The sequence below is a fragment of the Heloderma suspectum genome, chromosome 4 (genome assembly GCF_057233095.1).
Source record: "Heloderma suspectum isolate Gila_16-S chromosome 4, 16-S_ref, whole genome shotgun sequence".
Taxonomy (NCBI): domain Eukaryota; kingdom Metazoa; phylum Chordata; class Lepidosauria; order Squamata; family Helodermatidae; genus Heloderma; species Heloderma suspectum.
Window position 1 is genome coordinate 158111751 of NC_139461.1, and position 27411 is coordinate 158139161.

The 27411-nt window shown below is 42.2% G+C and overlaps 2 protein-coding genes and 1 pseudogene across 2 annotated transcripts; all 3 read left to right on the top strand.

The window, feature by feature from the left end:
* Positions 1-5880: 5880 nt before the first annotated feature.
* LOC146347569 (protocadherin gamma-A6-like) lies at positions 5881-8316 on the top strand. The gene has a single exon (XM_084851553.1). It carries the CDS (start codon positions 5881-5883, stop codon positions 8314-8316), a length of 2436 nt encoding a protein of 811 aa, XP_084707679.1.
* Positions 8317-15370: 7054 nt separating this feature from the next.
* Positions 15371-17065, top strand: LOC146347570 (protocadherin gamma-A8 pseudogene; annotated as a pseudogene).
* A 5783-nt stretch (positions 17066-22848) lies between these two features.
* LOC146347571 (protocadherin gamma-B5-like) lies at positions 22849-25682 on the top strand. Its single transcript, XM_084851554.1, has 2 exons — positions 22849-25269; positions 25662-25682. The coding sequence occupies exons 1-2, from the start codon at positions 22849-22851 to the stop codon at positions 25680-25682; spliced, it is 2442 nt and encodes an 813-aa protein (XP_084707680.1).
* The last annotated feature ends 1729 nt before the right edge of the window (positions 25683-27411 follow it).

Consider the following 27411-nt stretch of genomic DNA (forward strand, 5'->3'; position numbering starts at 1 on the left):
GCATAAGCAGTCTTCCATATGCAGTGTGCTTAAAAGATCAATGCTGTTCCTAAACTGCATTTGTAGAGGAGCAAATCATCTTGGAGGAGGAGCCCAATGCTGGCACGATGGGACAGCTCTTTCCCTGGCTCAGGCTGTGACCACCAGACTCTCTATCCATTAGCTACAAATTGCTACACTAAATTAAATACTTAAGTTCAGGAAGGAAATTGCTTTCTAACATAAAAAAACAAAGCAGGAGCAGAGAATTGGATTTGGCCAGTACAAAGGGACCCTCTGCCTTTCCTTGCTGTGGCAATAGACCTGACCCTCAGCACTGGGGCATAAGCAGTGCTGGGAAAGTGAAAGACATGCAGCAGTGCTGTGAAAGAATGAGGCTAACAGTAGCTCCTGTTCTCCCATTCTAGAGCTGCCAGCTCCTACACAGTCTGCCAAGGAAGTCACACACAAACTGAGTGCAGGAATGGAGAGTGATTTGAAGCTGTACTATTCCAGATGTGCTTGTGAGCTGGTTGTTATGCAAGTGCCATGATAAATGGGTCATCGTGTCATTGTTGATATTATATGGCAGGTGTGAAATTGATTGTTCCTGAAACAATGAGCAAGGGCAGGAGCTATATTAATAGGAATTATATTGATTGGATCACATATTTGCCAGACAGTTTGTAATCTAAGTAAAGAACTCCAGTTCAAAATGTCTTGTTTCCTCAATCTTAGAAAGTAACATGTGACATCTTAACTTTTTATTTTTAATTGCTTTAAACATACGTGAAGAACGTTTCTGTGCAACTCAAAAGCTTGCACTTTAAACAAAGGGTATGAACTCAGTGTTCATCTGTGGGGTTTCTTTCCTTTCCCTTTATGAGATCTACATGGCTCCTAAGGCTTTGAAATAAAGGGATGATTTAAATGCAGCCTTCGTTGAAATGGTGATGAGGTGGGGAGTGGGATATTCAAATTTAATGTTGAAATTTCTGGAGAACAATAATAACTTATAAAGTTGACTTCAGATTCTGTTCATTTCAAATCCAAACATTCTAAATTGCTACAACACAGCCTGATCCTAAGATTCAATGCACTAACAGAAAAGCTTAGGAATACACTGTGTAATTCTGTATTTCACTGAATTATTTCATTTTCTTGCATTTAATTCTATGTTTTAGTTCTACATATAACAGAGATTTTGATGTTGAATACTTTTATAGAAGAAATAAGAATGTATGTAAGATTGTTTGACTCCCAAAAAGACTGTGTGACAAAATATAACTTGGCAAAAAGTATGTGAGGGGGATTTTATTGCATTTCAGGATTTCATCAACACACCCATCGGGAATAATGTATAAAATATTTATGCCATTTACCAATAATGATGCAAAATAACTAGGACACAGCCGACCTATATAAAAGAGTCTGCTGCAGCCTGGTCCCCCATCCTCTTGAGTCAATATAACCGAATGGATCTGGCTGCCCCTGGTCTTCTGCCTAATACAGGAAATGAAAAATTAGGGACAGAGGTAATTTGTAAAACCTAATACCAGCACCACTGGCAAATATTTGTATGTAGACTTAGGAATGTACTTCATTAAGAACATGATGCACTATATCCACTTCATTATAGTGAGTAAAGCAATATTCTCTGAGGCATTTTGCTTTGCAGCTTCTCCCTGGCTAATAATTTATATTTGCTTAGGGTGACAAATATTCCCGATATCCAAAGGAAAGTATGAAGAACTCTTGCAATGTGATGGTGCAGCTTTTGATTGGGATGGGAGGTGCCATGGTTTGCTAATCAGGCAGAGAAATGCACAGAGAGATGCCGCCAACTCAGCCCTGCTGCTCCACCTAGAAACATAAAGCAAAAGGAGAGGAACTATTTGTGCTAAAGCTGAAGGAAGTTCTAGGAAACCACCCTCTGTACTCTGGAAATCACTCTTACTTTTAGGTAAATAAAATGTATTTTATTTATGTAAAATATTGGCCAAAGATACATTCAGAGCACCACCCACATTTAAGGTAAGAATATCAAATTAATAGAAATAGAAATGGCTGTTGCAAGACAGTTCTGCCTTTGGTTCTACAATGATCCAGCTTTCTTTTTTGTTATCATGTTTTGCATCATTTTGGGGGTTCTCCTTTTTGTTTTATAAGATAAGAAAAGCCATGTTGGATCAGACCGTGGAGCAGTTCCTCAAACTGTGAAATAAATGCCAAAAGAAAATGCCAAAACATTCCTTTATGGGGAATATTGAAAAAGATCTTAGACTGGATATAAAGAATTTGTTACATCATGGACCCAGCTTTGTGTCCACAGGTAAGGCAGAGTATTTTGCTTTAAACAATAAGAGTGGCCATTTATACATTAAGGAGAGATTCAAGACACAGAAGAGATCTGTCCCTGGGTAGAAATGTGTCTCTTCAGTTGAGTACTGTTACAGAATCTGCAATGAAGATTTATAGATTTATAGAACTGAAGATTTATAGAACTGAAGTAAAAATAATTAATACTAATGACAATGCTCCAAACTTCAAGTTAGCCCAGTTCCAATTAAAAATCAATGAGAAGACAGAAGAAGCTGGAAAACCAATCGATCTGTAAGTACCTTGAAAACAATGCAGTGATTACTCGAAGCCAACATGGATTTGTCAAGAACAAACCCTGCCAGACTAATCTGATCTCATTTTTGGATCTGGGAACCTCCCTTGTGGACTGTGGGAATGCTGTAGACATAATATACCTCGACTTCAGCAAAGCTTTCGACAAAGTGCCCCAGGATATCCTGATGAGCAAACTAGCTCAAAGTGGGCTAGATGAAACAACTATGAGGTGGATCCACAGTTGGCTACAGAACTGGACTCAAAGAGTGCTTATCAATGGGACCTTCTCAAACTGGGGAGAGGTAACAAGTGGGGTACCGCAGGGCTCAGTCCTGGGCCTGGTGCTCTTCAACATTTATATTAATGACTTGGAGGAGGAGGTGCAGGGAATGCTGATCAAATCTGCAGAAGACACAAAATTGGATGGGATAGCTAATACCCTGGAAGACAGAAACAAAATTCAAAGTGATCTTGATACCCTGGAGCGCTGGGCAGAAAACAACAGAATGACATTTCATAGGGATAAATGCCAAGTTCTGCACCTAGGAAAAAGAAACCAAATGCACAGTTACAAGATGGGGGATACGTGGCTCAACCACACTACAAGCGAGAAGGATCTTGGAATTGTTGTCGATCACAAGTTGAATATGAGCCAACAATGTGATGTGGCTGCAAAAAAAAGGCAAATGCTATTTGGGGCTGTGTTAATACAAGTATAGCTTCCAAATCATATGAAGTACTAGTTCTCCTCTACTCAGCACTTGTTAGGCCTCATCTGGAGTACTGTGTCCAGTTCTGGGCACCGCACTTTAAGAAGGATGCAGACAAACTGGAGAGGGTTCAGGGGACTGGAAACAAAGCCCTATGAGATAGACTGAAAGAACTGGGCATGTTTAGCCTTGAGAAGAGAAGACTGAGGGGAGATACGATAGCGCTCTTCAAGTACTTGAAAGGTTGTCACAGAGAAGAAGGCCAGCATCTCTTCTTGATCATCCCAGAGTGCAGGACACAGAATAATGGGCTCAAGTTACAGGAAGCCAGATTCCGGCTGAACATCAGGAAAAACTTCCTGACTATTAGAGCAATATGACAATGGAACCAATTACCTAGGGAGGTCATGGGCTCTCCCACACTGGAGGCATTCAAGATGAGGCTGTCAGGGATGCTCTGGCTTGGATTCCTGCATTGAGCAGGGGGTTGGACTGAATAGTCTTATAGGCTCCTTCTAGCCCTACTATTCTATTATTCTATTATTACTATTCTAATCAGCCAAGAAGGGCAAGGATCAAGAGAGCATGTGGCTGGACATGTAAGTACAAACACCTCAGGCTGCAAAACCTGAAACTGATCCCATAATATCTGGCTAGATGCAGTATGGGACACCTCAACAGGAACTGCAGTAATTGCAGCCTCAAGGCTGCTGTGAAGAAAGATGATGTTATCCTCAATGTGCCTAGCAAAAGTATCACAATGGGCTTCTGAAATGGCTAGGGCTCCATTTACTGGAGCCGGTGTTGACAGCTTTGGGACCATCTTAAAAAGCTCCACTGGACAGTTACTTGAGGATGTGATGGAGGCAATGAAATAAGTCCTTTTTGCTGCCCTCACCGCAATGCATAGGCATGATGATGTGCTGTTACTTGTGTTCAGTTGGCTTTGCAAGCAGATTTCCTCCACCTGTGCTTTAGCCATCATCCAACCTGTTTCATCACCCTCACCTCCCTGGAATGCCAGGTTGTTGATTGAGCTCCATAGTGCCAGGAGGGCTCAGGAGTGATCATATCAGTGGACTGTTTCATCTCAAAGTGAAACAGGTCTTGGCAGGATTCTCAGCTCTATCCACAAGAAAATCCCCCAGAGCTTTCAGGAATCCACTGATTTCCATTAGTCTTTGGGGGCAGACCATCCAAACTACTACCCCACACTGTAAGAGGAAACTTCTGTCTTTGCCATAAGCATGATGAAAGAGGCATGAACGTATATTCAGCATCAAATGTATGTCAAACCACTTGAGAATGCCTGTCTATTTTCTTCACTGTAAATGTTGTTTGGACACATGCTGAAAACAAATGCCCTGGAATGTAGCAGAAGTGTGTTGACACTAGAGCTGGGCTGAAGTATTCAGCCCAGACTTTGTCATTAGTTTCAGGGGAGGAGAACAAAAATACCCCCAAAGATTGGATTAACTGTGTGTGTGTGTGTGGGGGGGGAATCTAAAAATGTTTGGGTGGGGTGGACTTATCTTTAAAGAAGAGGTAGCCAAGGAATCCTTTTTCTTTCTTTCTTATTTACAGAAAAAAAAAGCTTTGCCAATGCTACAGATGGCAGCTTGGCTGTCCTCATGACATTCCCTGATGACATCCCCTTTCTTCTTTTGGACAGAATGGCCCTGTGGAAACCATGCTATATCCCAGGGACATCGGGGGGGGGGGGTGCCCCCTTGGTCTAACAGGCTGTGGTCCTGTTAGTCCATCGCATCCCTGAAGCTACATTGTTCAGTCTTTAAGCACAAAGCATTTTTAATAAAGAGAAGAATTTAATGGTGGCAAATATGGAAGCAATATTATGGCCATCACTTACAGAGGCCCATTTATTGGGCATGCACGGAAGGGTTTTCTCCTGTATTGCTCCCAAACTGTGGAATGCTCTTCGTTCAGAGTTACGATTAGTCTCCAGTCTCTCAGCTTTTCAAAAAGGAGTCAAGACACATCTTTTCAGTTTGGCCAATTACATTGCTTTTCAAGTGTAATCCTATTCATGTCTACTCAGAAATAATTCCCACTGAGTTCAATGGGACTTACACCCAAGTGTATAGAATTGCAGCCTTAGTGTTCTTTTAATTTTATCATATGGTTTTACTGTTTATTTTTACTTTGCTATTGTTTTATTTGATTTGCTGTACATCCTCTTAGTGACATTTGTGGAAAGGCGGTATAAAAATACTACTAATAAAATAATAAATAATAAATGGCAAAAAACATTGACAGTTTTCAGTTGAGCCTCTGGGTGTCGCTGTTCACCAATCTGGCAGAGAAACAGTCAGACTCTGAATTCTAACCAACCCAGCTTGAAGTTCTGCAAGACATATATACAAAATATCATCATACTTGCAGAGACATTGCAGCAGGAAATGTAATGGAGACAACTTTTACTTTAAAAAAGCATTAATTTCAGAACCAAAAGCTTCTGAACCAGAGCCAGTGGCATTTGTCCTTTTACAGGGGAATGGGAGAAACTCAGAGGATGTGGAGCTATAAAGAGGGAATCTTGCAATGCCTCATAACAATGATTGCTTGGAAGGCAGTTTCTGGGAAGATTCATTATTCCATTCCAGAAGAGATGGAGAAAGGCTCTTTTGTGGGGAATATTGCAATGGACCTAGGAATAGAGGGAAAACATCTTTCAGACCATGGACTACGGATTGTTACCAGGACAGGTATGATCCAGCATTTTACTCTAAATAACAACAGTGGCTACTTACAAACGTCTAAAAGAATAGACAGAGAGGAAATCTGTGGAAAGGCAGAGCAGTGTACTGTAAGTTTCGAGGTTATTATTGAGAGCAAAATAGAGATCTATAGGGTTGAAGTGGAAATTACTGATATAAATGATAATGCTCCCCAATTCACATCAGGGAAACAGGAGCTGAAAATCAGTGAGACATCCACCCCTGGATCCCAGTTTCCTCTACCTGAAGCTCAAGACTCAGATCTGGGCATATATTCCATACAGAACTACCAACTCATGGGTAGTAGTCATTTTTCTCTGGATGTGCAAGTAAGGGAAAATGGTGCCAGACATGCTGAGCTGGTGTTGGAAAAAATTCTGGACCGGGAGGAGGAATCAGTTTATGACCTGATCCTCACAGCTACTGATGGGGGTGATCCAGTAAAGTCTGGCACTGCTATAATCCAAGTAATTGTTCTAGATGCAAATGACAATGCACCAGTTTTCAGCCAACCAATCTATGAAGTAAGCATAGAGGAGAACATTCTTAAAGGGTCCAGAGTTGCTACAGTAAGAGCCATTGATCTAGATGAAGGACTCAATGGAGAAGTAAAGTACTCATTCAAAAAAATCACAAAGAAGGATTCTGAAATGTTTCTTTTAAACTCAACAACGGGTACAATAACTCTAATGGGGAACCTTGACTACGAAGAATCAACCTTATATGAATTAGAGGTGAAATGTGAGGATGGAGGGGGGCTGAGTGACTGGTCAAAAGTTGTACTTTCTGTTACGGATCTTAATGACAATGCACCTGAACTAGCAATAACCTTTTTCATCAATACGATCCCTGAGAATTCACCAACAGGAACAGTTATTGCCCTTCTGAATGTGCAAGATGAAGATTCAGGAGTCAATGGAGAAGTCACATGCTCAATTCTCAGGAATCTTCCTTTTCAGCTGAAGAAAACGATTGACAATTTTTACACTTTAGTGACAGACAGAGCCCTTGACAGGGAACAGGTGGCAACCTACAATATCACTATTACAGCAACTGATCATGGGACTCCACCATTCTCAGTGTCTACTCTTATCTTACTCCAGATTCTAGACACAAATGACAACCCTCCTCACTTTGCAGAATCAGCCTACATGCCTTCTTTCCTGGAAAACAATCCAAGAGGAGCCTCAATCTTTTCTGTAAAAGCCAGTGATGCAGACTGGGAGGAGAATGCCAGAATATTGTATTCCATCATCGAAGACCAAACCAGTAACTCCCTTCTCTCCTCCTACCTCTCCATTAACTCTGAGACTGGGGTTGTCTATGCCTTGAACTCCTTTGATTATGAAGACTTTCAGGAGATCCAGTTCTGGGTCAAGGCCCAGGATGGAGGCTCCCCACCGCTCAGCTCCAACATCTCAGTGACTCTCTTCATCCTGGACCAGAATGACAACGCTCCAGAAATCTTGTTCCCGGCCCCTCCCTCCGATGGCTCCACTGGGATAGAGCTGGCCCCTCGCTCCTCTGAGCCGGGTTACCTGGTCACAAAGGTGGTGGCAGTGGACGCAGATTCCGGCCAGAATGCCTGGCTCTCCTACCAGCTGACCAAGGCCACGGAGCCAGGGCTCTTCACCGTGGGGCTCCACACCGGAGAGATCAGGACAGCCCGGTTCTTTCTGGAGAAAGACGCCCTCAAGCAAAGCCTGGTAGTCTTAGTGAAGGACAATGGGCAGCCACCTCTCTCCGCCTCAGTCACCGTCACCGTGGTGCTGGCTGACAGCATCCCCGAAACCCTCTCAGATCTCAGCAGCATCTCAGCTCCTGCAGACCTCCAGTCTGACCTCACCGTCTACCTGGTGATTGCAGTGGCTTTTGTCTCTTGCCTGTTCTTCACCTTCCTCCTCATGTTATTGGCACTCAGACTTCACAGGTGGAGAACCTCACAGCTGTGTGACAGTGGAAGTGTGAATTTCAATGGTGTTCCAGTTTCACAGTTTGTGGGCATTGATGGAGTCCGAGCTTTTCTTCAGTCTTATTGCCATGAGGTTTCATTGACTTCAGGCTCTCAGAAAAGCCAAATTCTTTGTCCGATTGAAAGCTGTACAAATTTGCTGACACCACAGCAGGCTCCTGGTAAGCCAGATCCTTGGTTAACAACAGGTGGCTCTAGCACCATTAAGGAGAGGGCAGCAGTTTCTCAGGTGAGCGTGTACATTTCATTATTTCTGATTTATTTTAAAGTTAATAAAGCCAGTTCTATGCTCTGTTTATAATAGAGTCACTGTACCTAAATGAGAGTTCTTTAATGGTAGTTATTTAGTTCAGAGAGTGTGAATTTCAGTAGTATTCCAGTTCTTTAAGGGCTACACTAGACAATACATGAAATGCTTGAATGCAGTTCACATACCTCTTTTAAAAAGGGGGGGAAAGTAGATGGCAGCTACTGCATTTCATGTATCATCTAGTTTGGCCCTAAGCACTGGACATCCAGCAGTGCAGTCCAAGCATTTCTTCATGGCCAGGTCTCTCTTGCCAGGGATTCTAGAAAAAGTCAATTTAAGGCATAAAAATAATAATACTCTCTGACCAATCAACAGATACTGTTCTAACTGCTGATTATTTAAATTATAACAATGGGAATCCAGTTGTAGAGCTAAGATTTTAAGATTTACCCTTTATTGTACTTAACCATCTTGACAGGGTTATCTCAGTTTTACTTTCATTCCTCCAAGATCCTCCCTGAAACTCCTGTTGCTTTCATTTAAAAAAAACAAAACATGTTTTTCTGGGGGGGGGGGGTCCAAAGTGATGCTTAAAAGCTTTTCATGAATCATCTGTATTTCTAAATACAACAATAACATCTACATTCATCAGATCATTGATTTTATTATAAAATCTCACTGTTCCTACAGAACATTCAGAAGCGACATGTTCCAGAGAAAGGGTAGAACTACAGGTGACATTCAAAACAGCTGTGTTGCTTAAAATGGCAGCCCTGTTTTGAGTTCTCTTTCATCTCCCTCTAAAGTTTAGTCAGGGTTCCCTTCGGTTTTTTGCCTGATTGTGTCCACATCACTGGAATATGACGTGCAATTCTACCCGCTATGTGGGAGGGGCTGATGCTCATGGTCTGCATGCAGGCTCCAGATTCAGTCTCCAGCACATCCGTGTAAAAGTCCTCAGGCAAAAGGACTGGGAAAGGCCCCTGCCTAAGACACCAGAGTCTGACTGAACAGCACTGGATTAGATGGACCCATTGCCTGACTCAGCATAAGGCAGCTTCATATTTTCAAAAGCACAAAGGACAGGCTGACTTTAATTCATGTGTGTTGCAATCCTTGTTGACTCACAACTGAATGTATGAAATTATTGCAAAGTGTTGTGTTTTCAGTAAAGTGATATGAAAGTTCTTCCTATGCTCTCTGATGGCTCATTCACAAACTGAGACCATTATTTAACATTGCACAACATAGTCCCTAGTCCAGGTAGACACTAGGCAGTCATCTGAATATGGCAGCAGATCTTTCTCTGGCATCTTGTAGTGCTGATGACAAATGGAAGGAATCAGTAATCTCACATAGGCTGAAGGTCTGCATCATCTCCACCTTGTACGTCATGAGTTGGTGCACTTTTAAAAGCATTCCATAGGTGATCATCAGAAAGTTTGTAGGTATAATGTTCTCTTTTTTTCAACCAGGTTGAGAGGGGCTGTAAATTTCTGTTCTTCTTTTCATAAAATCCATGTTTTCTTACCCTAAAAAAAGACCTACATTTAAGCTTCAGTCCTTCAGCACCACAATGGTTGTCTATGTGAAGTAAACCTTATATCTCTCTTGTTTTTGAACTGCTGTTTGTCTTATTAAAGGACCTAGAGAGAGATTCATCTTGATTTGAGCAACCCAGGAATGGTGATCTTTGTGCTGTGATGTGTTGCGTAGCCCTGTAAGCAAAAACACCATTGAAGAATGTCCGTCCTTTGCCTTCCAATGTAGATGTTTGTGAACTGTCTTTCAAGTTTCTATTAAACCATTCTGTTTAGGGCAAAACACAAGCGATTGAGGGCAAAACACAAACGATTGTCTATGCAAATATGCCATTAAGTGAGAAAGGTGTCAAATTCTATTGAAGTTCAGTGGGTATAATGATTAGAAATCAGATCAGTTCTTTCAAAAATAATGGACTACTCCAGAGAAACTAAGCAGCAGCTTGGTTCGCACTGCTGGAGCCAGCCACGTCACCGTGCACGGCTATATGGCAGTGGAGGACCCTTCTGAGTGGGACAGGCATCCCTAAGCTTTTGGGTGCAATTATAAAAGTAGATGAAGCACCAAAAATACAGCATGGAAATAAAAATGAGCTCATTGATGCCAAACCCCCAGCCTAAATTAAAACACATAAATGGAGAGGGGATAACTGCAGTAAAGACTAATCTTCTTAACAGTGACTTCAGCTGTTAAAAAACAGAAAAGGGGGAGGAAAGTATATTTTATACCACCAAAGAGCCTTGAGCAAACTTTACCCCACAAATGCAGGAATCCAGGATTTGTTTGTTTTTCTAAAAACAAGAATTGGGGAGAAAGTTATGAGAATTTACCTTAACTGAAGGTTGAAAAACAAAAAGGGAGGCAATAGAAAGCCCAAGAACACCACTCTTTACAAAAATGCTGAGAGGAAAAAGGGAGGACAATGAGAAGCCCAAAGACACCACTTCTCACAAAAATGCTGAGAGGAAGGTGGTGGGCGGGGGGGGGGGGAGACACAAGAAGTCCCAAAAATGTCTCACAAATGCTGAGAGAAGAAGGGCTATGGAAAAGCCCAAGGAACCAAAGAGGACAAAAGAGGACACATAGTTGCATAATATGTGCATACGCTAATTGTTATGCATAAATGCAAAGTTAGAAATAATGGCTATAATTTTAAACCGAAATACAATACACTGCTCTCCAGGTGATAACTATGGGTGGGCAACTTCAAGGCCCCCACTCTCCCTTCCTATTCTTCTTTGTCTTTAAACCAGACTGGAATTTGACAGCCCTTCAGAGGATGCTTCCAAACAGAGCACTGCCCTCTGTAAAGTAGGACACTTACCTAGCCAACACACACCTCAGTTTCCCAAAGCACAGCATCAAGGGAGAGCAGGCAAGAAAGGACAAGAAAAACAGGAAGAGCTAGGCTAAAAAACAAAAACAAAAGCCAATACGGTCATATTATTAGAGTTTGCCCAACTATGACATTCTTTCATGTTAATTAGTTAGTTAAGTTTAAGATTATTGTTTATAACAATAGGTCATCATGACATTGGCTAAAAAAACTACATCTCAAAGTACGAATGAAATATTTAAATAAAAACACAGAATAATTTAATCATATGGATGAAAACAGCAAAAAGTAAAATATAACCATTAAGTCAGAATATCAGTACAGGACGTGGGAATTTACTAGACAAAGTTATGTCAAATATTAGCAGCTGCAACAGCAAATAAAGACATTCTATAGGTGACATATTTATCTTGATCTAATTATGGGAAGAACACCGTAAGAAGATCTGAAAATACAGGAATAACTTCAATAGAAAACTAGCGCTTGTGTCATCATAATGGGCAGTATAATAATGGTACATTATTTATCCTCTAACTTCCCCATGCCACACATACAAACATTGCTCAGAAAAGGCAATTAAGAAAAGACAGCATCATTTGAAAATGTAGTCTAGTACAAACCATCCTTAGAGGCTGGAATGTAAGGTCTTGCTGTTAGGCATGGTCAATACCTCAAGGAAAACAGAGTGAAAAAACATTTTGATGTTAAGTGCATCGTTGATCAGCTTAACATAAAAATGTTAAGGTCATTATATCTAGTGTGCTGAGACTTCCAAGTGCAAACCATAATATGAGACATGAGTTTCACATTTATTTACCCCACCCACAGACTCCTGGCTGCTCTGACAATCATGGTTTAGGTAACCCAGTGTCAGCATTATGACATGCAGCCTGATACAATGTATATGTATTCAGGCAAGTCCCACTGTGTTCAAAAAGGCTTACTCCCATATACGTTCGCATAGAATTGCAGCCTATACCCACGCACCTGGGAATAAGCCCCGTTGAACTCAATGAGGCTTACTTTTGAGTAGACCTATGTAGGATTATGTTGTTAATTTCCAAGTGTGCATAAGTGAAAATGTCAAAAGTGATGATGTCAGAACAGTGGATATAATTCATCATCAATATCAAAAGAAGAGGCAGCTTTAGTATGTATCCAAGCAAAGAAGGGGTTCGACCATTTAGAATGGAACTTTCTCTTCAGTTGTAGAATTCTTTGGAAGGAACTGGCCCTGTGCTAACTAACTGGCTAAAGTGAATTTATAGTACTCCTCATGGTAAATATTTTAAGACATGGTTGCATTTCAGAATATTTTCATCTTGCAAGAGCTACAAGACAAGGCTTCCCCATGTTCCCTCTCCTCTTTAGTCTTTCTGTTGAGCAGTAAGGCTAAATCCTGGCATATTTGGTATTAAGTTTTGGAACACAGAAATCTGATATTATGGGTCTGAATGCTCCTCTAGAACACACAATGAAACGATAAATATCTGTCCTATACCTTGGAAACAAAGGGAAACTAAATATTGAGAAATGTATCTTTATGCTAATGTCAATGAGTTATTAAAGGCAGCTACCAACTCTTATATAGGATCTAAAGAAGTGAGAAGCCTGATCCTTGTTATCAGAATCTTGCTTTGAGAAAGTCATATTGTTAAACAAATACGTAATCAAAAATTACCCTATTTTTGACTGCAACAGTTCAGTATATAAATAGTATACAAATCTGATCAATTTATTTGGGAGATTAGATAAGAGATAGAGAGATAGAGAGATAGATAGGGGGAGAAAGAGAGAGAGAGAGAGAGAGATGCAAGAGTTAAAAGAAGCATAATGCAAACTGTTCTTACCAAAGGTGGATTAGTAATAACTATTATTATATTATAATTATACTATTATAATTATATATACTCTGCATCACAACTATTGGGATAGTTGGTTTATATTTATTGGAAAAATTTGTTTGGTATAGTAGAGCACTGAACATTTGGTTGGATGTGGTTTTGTGCTCAGTGGATTTCCCACACTATTCCAGATGGTTGGGGAGCCCTTTGAAATAACATGAGGGGAGGTGGGGAGGGCTGAAGGTAGAAGGGAAATAGGTGAAAATGTGCACCCCACCCCCTTCCTCTAGCAGGAAGTCTCTGCTGAAGCCCAGTTCCCTCTGTGAAAGGAAGGAACTCTCCTGTTCAGAAGGAGCAAGTCTGGATCCAACCCATAACTTTTTCAATGACAATTTTCACCAGTATTTCTACCCTCAAGAAATGCTAGCAAACAAACAATAGGATGCAACAATCATGACTATAAATATTATATTTGGTAAATATAATTTGATATTTGGTAAAATGCCATGGTATATTTGCTATTTTGAAATGCCATAAATATGAGAAAAGCCAGACAGCTGTATCAACAACGTTCAGTGAAAAGTATGACTTCAGTAAGTGCCAAAGTAGATATTACACAGTAGATGCATTAACAGTCTTCCAAGGGGCTTGTCTTCTTCACCTGAAAAGCAGATGTGGAGGCTGCAATTGGGAGTAGAAGGTGGGCCACTGGAGGGGCTGCTACCTCTGTTTCTTCCTGCTGATAGTCTGTTCAAAATAACCCTACCAGCTACTCTCTTGCTCATGGGAAAAATAAACCAGGGGGGATGAACTTGGAGATTTTTGAGTGGACAACCAGTGTGAAGGGGAAAGCAGTGCTTTTCTGCTGAAGCTGACCCTGCCCTATTAAGGCCCATATATACAATGTGCTATTTCATTATTTGTATTTACATACACACACACACACACACACACACACTTCCCTGCCCCATGATGTGCTGCACTTGCTGGGTGCGGAAAGTTACTTATAATCACCAGTTATCACCAGATTGCAACTAGCTGGTGCAGTGCAGGCTATGGGAGTAGAAGCTGAGCACTTTGAGGCATCACTAGAGGGTGAATGGGGGCTTCCTCAGGCCTGATCCTCAAGGCTACTAGGCTCGGGGGAACCAGGGACAAGAACTGCCTGCCTCATACGGTGGCCCTGTGTCCTGCTTTAGAGAGGGTGGTCTTTTACTTGAGTGTGGGTTGTAAGGGGACATGAGCAGGAAAATGCAATTGCTGTATGGCTCCATGCCAGCCACCCAAGAAAAGGCTGAGGATTTGGAGAGAAAATGGTTATTTCGCTTTTTGGAACCAAGCCAAATATTTCAGAAGCTGGAGAAGTATTAAAGTTACCTTTAAAACTATTTCACATGACACAAGGAGGCTGTGAATGTCTCAGAGGTGAATGAAAAATGCACAGGTTTTTCTCTGTACCACACATATACATATACTTTAAATATAAAGTAACTTTCATTTCTTTAGTTTATTCAGCTAAACTCAAAAATATACCCTAGCTGAATAGGCAGGCACACTTTTTCTTAGATGCTATAGAAGATCCATTCCTGGAAGCAACAGATGAGTCAATCTCCTTCTTTCAACAGCACGGACTTCAGGAAGCATGGCTGGCTAGCTCCAACTGAAGACTAGAGTCTGGAGACTGGATAACTGGAATGCTCTTGAGTATGGATAAGCTTAGGTTAATCTATAAAACATGCAAATCAACCTCTCTTCCTACTTACATAGATATAGGTATTCATAGCCACAGAAAGCAAAAACCCTAAACACATTAAGACATGGTGTTAATCTGATCTGCATCAAATATCATTTGAAATACAGAAAACACCCTATTGGGTCAAACATTTCAAGCACAAGGCTCCAGAGGGGCAGATAAGATGCAGTCACCATACTGCTCTGATCCATACGTTTGTGACAGACTGTGAATCTGTCAGTCCATCACATCCCTGAAGCTAGATTGTTCAGTCTTTGAACACGAAGTATTTTTAAAAAATAAAGGAAAAGTTTTAATGATGGCAAATGGGAAAATAATAAATGGCAAAAATCATCTAGAGTTTTCAGTTGAGCTTGGGGTGTCGCTGTTCACCAGTCTGGTGAGGTACACAACAGCCTGAGTTTCAACTAAACCACCTTGCATTTCCCCAATACAGAAACAAAAAATATCTGAGAAATCATACGTGCACAGACATTGCAGGAAGTCTAAAAGAAGCAACTTTAAATATTTTTTCAAAAATCCATTCATTTCAGACCCAAAAGCTTCTGAGCCAGAACCAATTGCAAAGAAATGGGAGAAAATCAGCAGCTGTGGAGCTGCAAAGAGTGAATCCTAAAGCAATGCTTCATGATGGTGTTTCTTTGGGAGACAGTTTCTGCACAAATTCATTATTCCATTTCTGAGGAGATGCAGAAAGGCTCTTTTGTGGGGGATATTGCAAAGGATCTAGGAATGGATGGAAATCCTCTTTCAGACCGTGAACTCCAGATTCTTACCAAGACAGGTATGATCCAGTATTTTGCTTTGAACTACAACAGTGGCCATTTGCAGACCTCTGAGAGAATTGACAGAGAGGGACTCTGTGGAAGGGGAAAAAAGTGCATCTTAAATTTTCAGGTTATTGTTGAGAGAAAACTTTATGGAGTAGAAGTGGAAGTTACTGATATAAATGATAATGCTCTCCACTTTCCTCCAGGAGAGCAGGAGGTGAAAATTAATGAAATATCTATAATAAGGTCTCTGTTTCCTCTACCTGAAGCTCATGATCCAGATCTGGGGATGAATTCTATACAGAGCTGTCAACTCACAGGCAATAGCTGTTTTTATCTGGATGTGCAAACAGGAGCAAACAGTGCTAGCCATGCTGAGCTGGTGCTTGAAAACATTCTGGACTGGGAGGAATCATCAGTTTATGATCTGGTCCTCACAGCTACCAGTGGGGGTGATCCCATCAGATCTGGCACCACTCAAATACATGTCATTGTTTTAGATGCAAACGACAATGCACCAGTTTTCAGCCAATCAGTCTATTAAGTCAGCATCAAGGAGAATATTCCAAAAGGGTCAATAGTATCTACAGTCATAGCCACAGATCTAGATGAAGGCATCAATGGAGAGGTGAAATACTCTTTTAAGAAAATTGCCAAGAAGGACTCACAAATGTTTCTTTTCAATTCAACAACTGGCATAATAACACTCATGGGAAACTTTGACTTTGAGGTATCATCCTTCTCTCAATTTGAGGTGCAAGCTGAAGACTATGGACAACTGTTTGATAGGGCAAAAGTTGAGATTATGGTCACAGATCTGACACCAGAACTAACAGTAACCTTTCTAACCAACACAATCCATGAGAACTCATCAGCTGGAACAGTTATTGCTATTATAAATGTAGAGGATAAAGATTCAGGAATCAATGGTGAGGTCAAAAGCTCAGTTCCTCCAAACCTCCCTTTTCAACTGGAAAAATCAATGGATGACTTTTATGGTTTGTTATCAGCCAGTGCCCTTGACAGGGAGATGGTGGCAGACTTCAGTATCACCATCACAACAACTGAACATGGGACACCTCCTTTTCCTACCACCACTATAATAGCACTACACATTTAAGACATAAATGACAACCCACTCCTCTTTGAAGAATCAGATTACACATCATTTTTCATGGAGAATAACTAGAGAGGGGCCTCCATCTTTTTTCTAAGAGCAAATGACCCAGACTAGGAAGAGAACACCAGAATAACTTACTCAATCACTGGAAAAGATGTTAATGACTCCCCATTCTCCTCCTACCTATCCATTAATTCTGAGATCGGTGTTCTTTATGCCTTGAACTCCTTTGACTATGAAGAGTTTCAGAAGATTAACTTCCAGGTCAAGGCCCAGGATAGAGCCCCACCCCACCCCTCGCTCAGCTACAATGTCTCAGTGACTCTCTTCATCCTGGACCAGAATGACAGCACTCGTTTGCCTGGTGGTCTTAGTGAAGGACAATGGGCAGCCACCTCTCTCCGCCTCAGTCACTGTCACCGTGGTGCTGGCTGACAGCATCCCCAAAATCCTCTCAGATCTCAGCAGCATCTCAGCTCCTGTAGATCCACAGCCTGACCTCACCTTCAACCTGGTGATTGAAGTGGCTTTTGCCTCCTGCTTGTTCTTCACCTTCCTCTTTGTGTTACTAGCCATCAGGTTGCACAGGTGGAGCAATTCTCATCTGTTTGAATCTGGAAGTGTACATTTCAGTGGTGTTCCAGTCTCACAGTTTGTGGGTATTGATGGAGTCTGAGATGTTTTGGTTGGTCTAATATAAAGATTTGGGAAATATAAAGATATTGCTGTATTATGGATTTTGGAATTTTTCTTTTGGCCAACACAGCTAACTTTGCTTTTTATGGCATTTGGTAATATTTGCATTTATTTAAGTATTCAGGTGACATTCCCAGATTGAAAACCCAACAGGCTCTGCTTCCCCATTAGGTTCTGTTGCCACTGAAGATTCGATTGCCTGGGACACACAGGTCTTTCTATGCAGTGGTGTCTAGGTTATGGAATTCCTTCTCCTGGGTGACCTGATTGGCCTCCTCACTATTGGCCTTTCGACAGGCTGTCAAGATGTTTTGGTTCCTTTGTACCATCAGTTAGTTTCCTCCTTTCCCTGTTGCTTTATGTCTTCTGAAGGTTTTCCTGTTTTTATTTTATTCTTTTTATTCCGTGTATATAGTAACTGTTTTAATTTATGTTGTGAGCTCCTTGAGGGTCTTTGGACTGAAAGGTGAGATCAAAATATTTCAAATAAATAAATTCATTTTCTAATAGTAAATGGATATTCTGATTCTGAGAAGCACCATTTTTAAATATATGTAGTGTGTGACTACATATATTTAAAAATGGTGCCATTTTTAAATATATGTAGTGTGTGACTCCCCTTCATGGTTCACTGCCTTGTTGTGGCGAAGGGGCTTGCGTAACTCAGTGAAGCCATAAGCTATGCCATGCAGGGCCACCCAAGACGGACAGGTCATGGCAGAGAGTTCTGACAAAATGTGGTCCACTGGAGAAGGAAATGGCAACCCACTCCAGTATTCTTGCCAAGAAACCCCATGGAACGTATCACAAGGCTAAAAGAGATGACGCCGGAAGATGAGCCCCTCAGGTCGGAAGGTGTCCAATATACTACTGGGGAAGAGCAGAGGGTATTTCCAAGTAGCGCCAGAAAGACTGAAGCGGCTGGGCCAAAGCCGAAAGGACACTCAGCTGTGGATGTGTCTGGTGGTGAAAAGAAAATCCGATGCTGTAAAGAACAATATTGTTTAGGAACCTGGAATGTCAGATCAATGAATCAAGGTAAGCTGGAGGTGGTCAAACATGAGATGGCAAGATTGAATATCGACATCTTGGGAATCAGCGAACTCAAATGGACAGGCATGGGCAAATTTAATTCAGGTGACCATCATATCTACTACTGTGGGCAAGAATCCCTGAGAAGAAATGGAGTAGCACTCATAGTCAACAAAAGGGTGGGAAAAGCAGTCCTGGGGTACAATCTTAAAAACGATAGAATGATCTCAGTACGAATCCAAGGCAAACCATTCAACATCACAGTAATTCAAGTCTATGCCCCAACCACTGATGCCGAAGAAGCTGAGGTTGATCGGTTCTATGAAGACCTACAACACCTTCTAGAACTAACACCAAAAAAAGATGTCCTCTTCATCATAGGGGATTGGAATGCTAAAGTAGGAAGTCAAGAAATCACCGGGATAACAGGCAGGCATGGCTTTGGTGTACAAATTGAAGCAGGACAAAAGCTAATAGAGTTTTGCCAAGAGAACACGCTGATCATAGCAAACACTCTTTTCCAACAGCACAAGAGACGACTACACATGGACATCACAGATGGTCAATATCGAAATCAGATTGATTATGTCCTTTGCAGCCAAAGATGGAGAAGCTCTATACAGTCAGTCAAAACAAGACCTGGAGCTGACTGTGGCTCAGATCATGAGCATCTTGTTGCAAAATTTCAGCTTAAATTGAAGAACGTAGGGAAAACCACTAAACCATTCAGGTATGACCTCAATCATATCCCTTATGACTATACAGTGGAGGTGAGGAATAGATTTAAGGGATTAGACCTGATAGACAGAGTGCCTGAGGAACTATGGATGGAGGTCCGTAACATTGTTCAGGAGGCAGCAACTCAATCCATCCCAAAGAAAAAGAAATGCAAGAAAGCCAAGTGGCTGTCTGATGACGCTTTACAAGTAGCTGAGGAAAGAAGGGAAGCGAAAAGCAAAGGAGAAAGGGAAAGATATATCCAACCGAATGCAGCGTTCCAGAGAACAGCAAGGAGATACAAGAAGGCTTTCTTAAATGAACAATGCAAAGAAATTGAGGAAAACAACAGAATGGGAAAGACTAGAGATCTCTTCAAGAAAATCGGAGACCTCAAGGGAACGTTTTGTGCAAAGACGGGCATGATAAAGGACCAAGAAAGCAGGGACCTAACAGAAGCAGATGAGATTAAGAAGAGGTGGAAAGAATACACAGAAGAACTATACAGGAAAGATCTTAATGTCCCTGATAGCCATGATAGCACGGTCACTGAACTTGAGCCGGACATCCTCGAGAGTGAAGTCAAGTGGGCCTTAGGAAGCATTACTAACAACAAAGTTAGCGGAGATGACAGTATTCCAGCTGAGCTATTTAAAATCCTAAAAGATGATGCTGTTAAAGTGCTGCATTCAATATGCCAACAAATTTGGAACACTCAACAATGGCCGCAAGACTGGAAAAGGTCAGTTTACATTCCAATTCCAAAGAAGGGCAATGCCAAAGAGTGTTCAAACTACCGCACAATTGCGCTCATTTCACATGCCAGCAAGGTGATGCTCAAAATCCTACAAGTTAGGCTTCAGCAGTATGTGAACCGAGAACTACCGGAATTACAAGCTGGGTTTCGAAGAGGCAGAGGAACTAGAAATCAAATCGCCAACATTCGCTGGATCATGGAGAAAGCAAGAGAATTCCAGAAAAGTGTCTATTTCTGCTTCATTGACTACGCTAATGCCTTTGATTGTGTGGATCACAACAAACTGTGGCAAATTCTTAAAGTGATGGGAGTACCAGACCACCTTACCTGTCTCCTGAGAAACCTGTACGAGGGTCAAGAAGCAACAGTAAGAACCCGACAAGGAACAACCGAGTGGTTCCAAATTGGGAAAGAAGTACGACAAGGCTGCATATTGTCACCCTGCTTATTTAACTTACATGCAGAGTACATCATGAGAAATGCCGGGTTGGATGAATCAGAGGTCGGAATTAAGATTGCTGGGAGAATTATCAACAACCTCAGATACGCAGATGATACCACCCTAATGGCAGAAAGCGAAGAGGATCTAAAGAGCCTCTTGTTGAGGGTGAAAGAGGAGAGTGCAAAAGCTGGTTTGAAACTCAACATTAAAAAAACAAAGATCATGGCATCTGGCCCCATCACTTCCTGGCATATAGAAGGGGAAGAAATGGAAGCAGTGACAGATTTTACTTTCTTGGGCTCCAAGATCACTGCAGACAGTGACTGTAGCCATGAAATTAAAAGACGCTTGCTCCTTGGGAGGAAAGCTATGGCAAACCTCCTTGGGAGGAAAGCTATGGCAAAAGAAGCAGAGACATCACCTTGCCGACAAAGGTTCGTATAATCAAAGCTATGGTTTTCCCAGTAGTAATGTATGGCTGTGAGAGCTGGACTATAAGGAAGGCTGAGTGCCGATGAATTGATGCTTTCGAACTGTGGTGCTGGAGAAGACTCTTACGAGTCCCCTGGACTGCAAGGAGGTCAAATCAGTCCATCCTAAAGGAAATCAACCCTGAGTGCTCCTTGGAAGGACAGATACTGAAGCTGAAGCTCAAATATTTTGGCCACCTAATGCGAAGAGAAAACTCTCTGGAAAAGACCCTGATGCTGGGAAAGACTGAAGGCAAAAGGAGAAGGGGACGGCAGAGGATGAGATGGCTAGATAGCATCACCGATGCAATGAATATGAACTTGAGCACGCTCCGGGAGACAGCGCAGGACAGGAAGGCCTGGCGTGCTATGGTCCATGGGGTCACGAAGAGTCAGACACGACTGAACAACTGAACAACAACAAGTGTGTGACTAGTTACATGTAGGTAATAACTATTCATAGTAGCCCCCAGGTATTAGATTGGCCTGTTTTCACCTGTTCCACAGGCTGCAAGGGAAGGTGCATCACCACCTACACTGTGAGTGCTGATGGGGATTGTGTGCACCAATGACTCCCAGATCTCTCTGCATCAACCATATATTGAGTTTTATGTCCCCATCCCACATATGGAACCATATGCAACTCAGCTGCTGGAACGGAACATCCAGCCAAGGGACCTTGAGTATCCTGCCTACAGTCCAATACAGCAAGGGGTTCCCTTGGTATCTTCCTTGGTAATACCTTCCTTGGTATTAGTCCAGCATAGTTTTGGGGTTTTTTTTGGTGGGTTGTGCATTCACTTTTAGCATGAGGATTATATGAATATTTGGCCATTATTGCCCTATTGAACAATGGTGTTATTTTTAACTAACAAACCACAGTCTTCAGGCTGTAATAACTGAAACTTATCAAAACAATATTGACAAGGTGACTGATGAAATTTCAGACATTTATCAGATGTAAGATGGCATCCAAGTCAGAATGGATACAAGCAATTCAGTCAGTGAACTGCTTACTAAATATGTCACAGTGGGCTGTCAAGGGACCCCCATCATCTACCTCCCCTTAAAGCAAGTTTCTCATCACTTAAACCACTTTCCTAGATGGCTCTGCCTGATGCAATGGTAGCAGAAAAGTAGTTTCTCAATTCAAAACCATTATTATTATTCTGCCAGACTTAAGGAAATGGGTCTTCTGAGGCAAAACCACTGAAGTTCATGTGGAAAACCACAGAGAGAATGCTGAGTAATTTGCTACCTCAGAAATTAAAATACCATGTAGAATTGTAAGAAAATCATAATGCAAGAAGAGCTGTGCTGGATTGGACCACAGGCTCCTCTAGTAAGCAGCACATCCATTTTACAACAGTGGCCAACCAGATACAACGGAGAAGATGACAAACAGAAAGGAAAAATATGCTTAGGAATCAAGTATCAAACACCTGCTGTGTGCTAAACTTCATTTAAATTTCTTAATACATACCCATAATTAAGTATAGGTCAACTTACAGTTTTCAGAAGCAAGAATCCTGGCAGGGTTCTGGGTTTTCTGAATACTTTTTTTTTTTTTTAAGGTTCTGTACAGATGGTTCTTGTGTTTGCGTTACATAAAAAGCATCCAAAATTGTCACGATAACCTACTGGAAAAGATTATAAAAATTAAATGCGGCAGATTACATTAAGTAGAAAACAAATCTGAATTAAGTATATGGAACTACTAATCAAACAACATTAAAGCATCTGTGGAAATCCATAGATAGCAGGGTGAAATGGCACTGTAGAACTATAAGAAAAATACCAGCAAGTACAATTCTGCACGTGGACTCAGAGTGTCGCTGTTGGACAGCAAGGGAGCAGCCATAGCTAGATTAGCACTTGAGGCTCCTGAAGCAGTCTCCCTCCATTGCGTTTCAGCTGGTCAGAAAGAAGAAGCCGCAGAAGGCTTTACTTGAAAAAGCTGCTCCAGAAAGGAAAGCTGTTCATTTTCAAGGGATCACTTTTCAAATATAAGGACTATATTTCAACCATCTTACTGCAAAGGACTGGGACACTTGAAAATATAATTGGAAGTGAGGGAAAGAAAGGAGGAAAGGCAATGACAACGATGGAAGAAAGGCACTCAGGGAGATCAAGAGAAGCCATCCGCAGGCAAGTGCTGTTTCTGTTCATATTCTGGTCTTTGTTCTGCTGGGTGGTGTCCGAGCAGGTTCACTATTCAGTTCCAGAGGAAACAGAAGAGCACTCCTTTGTGGGGAACCTTGCAAAAGATTTGGGACTGGATGTCAGAGAATTGTCAAAACGCAAGCTTGGTATCTCGTCAGAAAAGCAATACTTTGCTCTGAATGAGCAAAATGGTGACCTGTATGTGAAGGCCAGGATAGACCGGGAAGAGATTTGTGGAAAATCATCCACATGTGTCCTAAAATTAGAAGTTGTAGCACATGATCCTTTGAATATTTTCCATGTAAATGTTTTAATCCAAGATATTAATGATAATGCCCCACATTTCCAAGAAGAACTTATCAAACTTCAGGTGAGTGAGTCTCATCTCCCAGGAGCTCGATTTTCTCTTGGAAATGCTGAAGATGAGGACATCGGAATCAACTCCCTCCAGAATTATCATTTGAGCCCAACTCTGTATTTCAAGCTAGAAATTCAAGACAGCAAAGATGGTGGCAAATATGCAGAATTAATATTGCAGAAACAACTGGACAGAGAAAAAGAACACACACACCACATGGTCCTTACAGCTGTGGATGGGGGAGAACCTACAAAAACCGGGACAGCCAAAATATTGGTAACAGTAATTGATAGTAATGACAATCCACCTATCTTCTCCCAGGCAACCTACAAGGTAAGCGTAAAAGAGAATGCACCCAGAGGAACCTCTGTACTTCAAGTTAAAGCGTCTGACAGTGATGAAGGGTCAAATGCTGAAATCACGTATACGATCAGCAAAATCCAAGATACCGCCCAGAAGAAATTCAATCTGGATCCCAGAGATGGAACGATGACACTTATGGAGAGTATCGATTTTGAGGACAGAAAAAGCTATGTGATGATCATACAGGCAAGTGATGGAGGTGGATTGGTAGCACACTGCAATGTGGAGATTGAGGTTCTTGATGAGAACGACAATGCCCCAGATGTGATCCTGACCTCCGTGTCCAGCCCAGTCCCCGAAGGTGCTGCACCTGGAGGTGTGATTGCTCTCATCAAAGTTCATGATATAGATTCTGGGGATAATGGGGAAGTCACTTGTCATCTGAGAGAACTTGTACCATTCCAGATAGTCTCATCTTCAGATAACTACTTCAAGCTGCTCGTAGAGGGTCCCCTTGACAGAGAAAGGTCCCCAGAGTATAATATTACAATCACAGCCACAGACAAAGGCACACCTCCTCTCTCCACAAACAAAACCATCTCAATACAGATCTCAGATATCAATGATAACCCCCCAGCCTTTGACACATCTTCCTACACTGCCTACATTCCAGAGAACAACCCATCTGGAGCTCCCATTTTCCACCTCAAGGCCTCTGACCCAGACCTGGAACGCAATGCCCGAATCACTTACTCCATTCTCAGTAGCAACACTGAGGATCTGCCTGTGTCCTCCTATATCTCCATTAACTCTGAGACTGGAACCGTCTATGCTCAGCGCTCTTTCGACTATGAACAATTCAGGGAGTTTCAGATCGAAGTGAAGGCCCAAGACGGAGGCTCCCCCCCTCTCAATAGCAGTGCCACAGTGAGGGTGTGCGTGTTGGACAGGAATGACAACACTCCCCAGATCCTGTACCCACCCCAAGCAACAGAGGGTTCATCTCTCTTTGAGATGGTGCCTCGGTCGGCGGAGCCAGGGTATCTAGTGACGAAGGTGGTGGCGGTGGATGCCGACTCTGGGCACAATGCCTGGCTCTCTTTCCACCTCCTGCAGGCCACAGAGCCCTCGCTCTTCACAATTGGCTCCCACACAGGAGAGGTCCAAACAGCCCGAGGGTTCCTTGAAAGAGATGCTGTGAGGCAGAGGCTGGTCGTCATGGCCAAGGATAATGGACATCCTCCGCTCTCAGCCACCGTGACTCTGAACTTGGTGTTTGCTGAGAACTTTCAGGAGGCTCTCCCAGAAATGAACTCCCAAGCCACTGACACAGAGCATCAGTCCGATGTGCAGCTTTATTTGGTGTTGGCATTGGCTCTGGTGTCCTTTCTGTTCCTGGTGACGGTGACATTGACCATCATGATGAAACTTCGACGGTCAAGGAATCCCACCTTCCTTCAGTGCTTTGTTCCTGATCCTCGTTCAAAGGCGGGTGCCGTATTCCCTCCAAATTATGAAGATGGGACTTTGCCTTATTCCTACCAGGTCTGTCTGTCCTCTGAATCCAGGAGAAACGAGTTGACTTTCCTGCAGCCCAGTGTCCAGATAGCAGAGAATATCCTGTGCAATGGCAAATCAGACGTTTCTTTGATGTTCAGTGAAGGTGGGCATTTATACTCTGAGAAGGTGACTGAAGGCACGGTGAGTTTCAGTTCCTTCTGTATATGGACTAATTTTAATACCATCACTCATTTGATCATGTCAGTAAAAATCATGAGTGTCAGCCCGAATCGTCTTTTGCCTTTATCTCAGGCCATGTGGCCACTGAGGTGGGGTGGGAGGTAGTACTGAACCACTATCACTCTGTGGCAAGTGAAGGAGTACACCTCACCAGCAGTTCTCCAGAGGCAGAACTGTAGGAAGAGGGAGCCTGGATCCGAGTCCTGTAGGTGCATGGTGGCATGTTGATCGGCTCATGGTGAAGTGGTAGCTGAAATGACCAGGCCCCACAGTATGGCGAAGGGTGGGAGCTCCTTCTTCTCTGTGCCAATCAGCAGTGTAACTGAATATGTCTTCATGTTTTGTCTTTTAAGAGTTTTACAAAGAATCAGTGACAAATAGGTTTCCATAGATCTGAATGTACGGGTTGGTACACTGATTGCTAATTCACCGAGATTTTCTTCTCTAATTCAACTAATTTTAAGGGAGCTTGAGATCTTTTTTATGTGTTGGATTCTCTAAAGAGAGGAAAGGACAAACTGGTGACTAAAATTTTGATAATAACCTGACTTAGTTCTTCTGCACGTAGGGAGTCCCCTGTCATTTGGCTGGTGCGTTGCTGTGACAGGTGGAGATTGGGGTCTGGGGCTGATGGAAGGAGCTCAAGGTGTGGCTGGGTGGAGGTGGGCCGGAGAGTGGAGCACCCTGAATTCTACAGGGCAGCCACATCTCCTGCTTAGGGAGCAAGGAGGCGTCTCAGCTGGAAAGGTGCTTCTCGGGCCCTGTGACTGCATGCTGTCCACAGAGCCAAGTAGGCTGCTATGCAGTTGAACCGTCTGGCTCCTGTTGCTGCCCCCACCCCCCGCCCATTATCCCCTGGAACACAGAATGGTGTAGCAGCAGCCAAATAGTTAAGGATAATAACTGTATCCAGATCTAGTTCTGACTGCTGCCAACTGCTGCCATTATTTTGATCTTACTACACTGTTATCCAGTGACAGATGCCAAACAAGTACTAATCTGAAAATGCACTAGTAGTACGGTAGGGCACTGCATGATTATTATATAACTGTAATCCAGACAGATGGCTAATGAATGAATGGAGAAAGGAACCTGTCGCTCTCCAGATGTTTTATAGATACAGATGTAGATATTCCATGAATGATTCGTTAAGCATCCTAAATTCTTACCATTATGCCTCACCCTTTCCAAAATGTAATATTTCCCACATCCAAAGAGAGAGAGAGAGAGAGAGAGGGATGGATGGATGGATATGGTTATGGTTATAGATACAGATCCTGGAAAGGTAGAACACAAGTAATGAGTAACAGGGTAAAACTGGCATCCACACATCCACCCATACTCTGACTCAAGCATAGAGTTGACTATATCATGAACTCAAAATATCATCTTTCCCCCAATGTCCTGAGCTGTCTTATATATGCTGATGTGCAGTGCATGGCTAGAGATGGTGGCAGACTAGAACAGTTGTGGTGAACAGATTGTATGTGTGGTGCTGGGGAAGGTCTGTTAACATTTCTATCTATACCACCTCTAATCATGTTTCTATACATGCAATAAGATAAATGACAATTGAGACAGAGCCAACCATGCTAAGCGATATGAGGGACCCCCTCCCCATGGAGTGTGAGAAGCACTCTGGTCAGGACATGCAGCTGCGCAATGACATTTGCCGAACAACTACAATCAGGCGCTTTGGACATTATGCTGATGTGAAGAATGCCAGGCTTCCCAGTGGCTTGGGCTTCTTGTTGCTCTGACCAACCTAGATGTTTTGAATATCTCCTTCGAGAGCCAGGGGAGAACACTGCTCAGAAAGATGCATATACCCACTCAGTCTCTTGGTCGTAAGCCCTATTGAACTCAATTGGATTTAAAGTAGAGATGTATAGGATTCTGCCGTGAGTCTCATGTTACATCACAGGGAGTGAGCTATTTTCTTTAATTATACTTCTTATTGGTACAGTTATATTGTCCAGTTGTATACTGACCTCATTGCCAAGTCTTTTCATGTCATTTTAAAAAGCAATACTGTGGAACTGCAATATTATGGGCACAATCCATTGTTTTTGTCCCCTTGATTTTAATGGTAGAGTTAGGCAG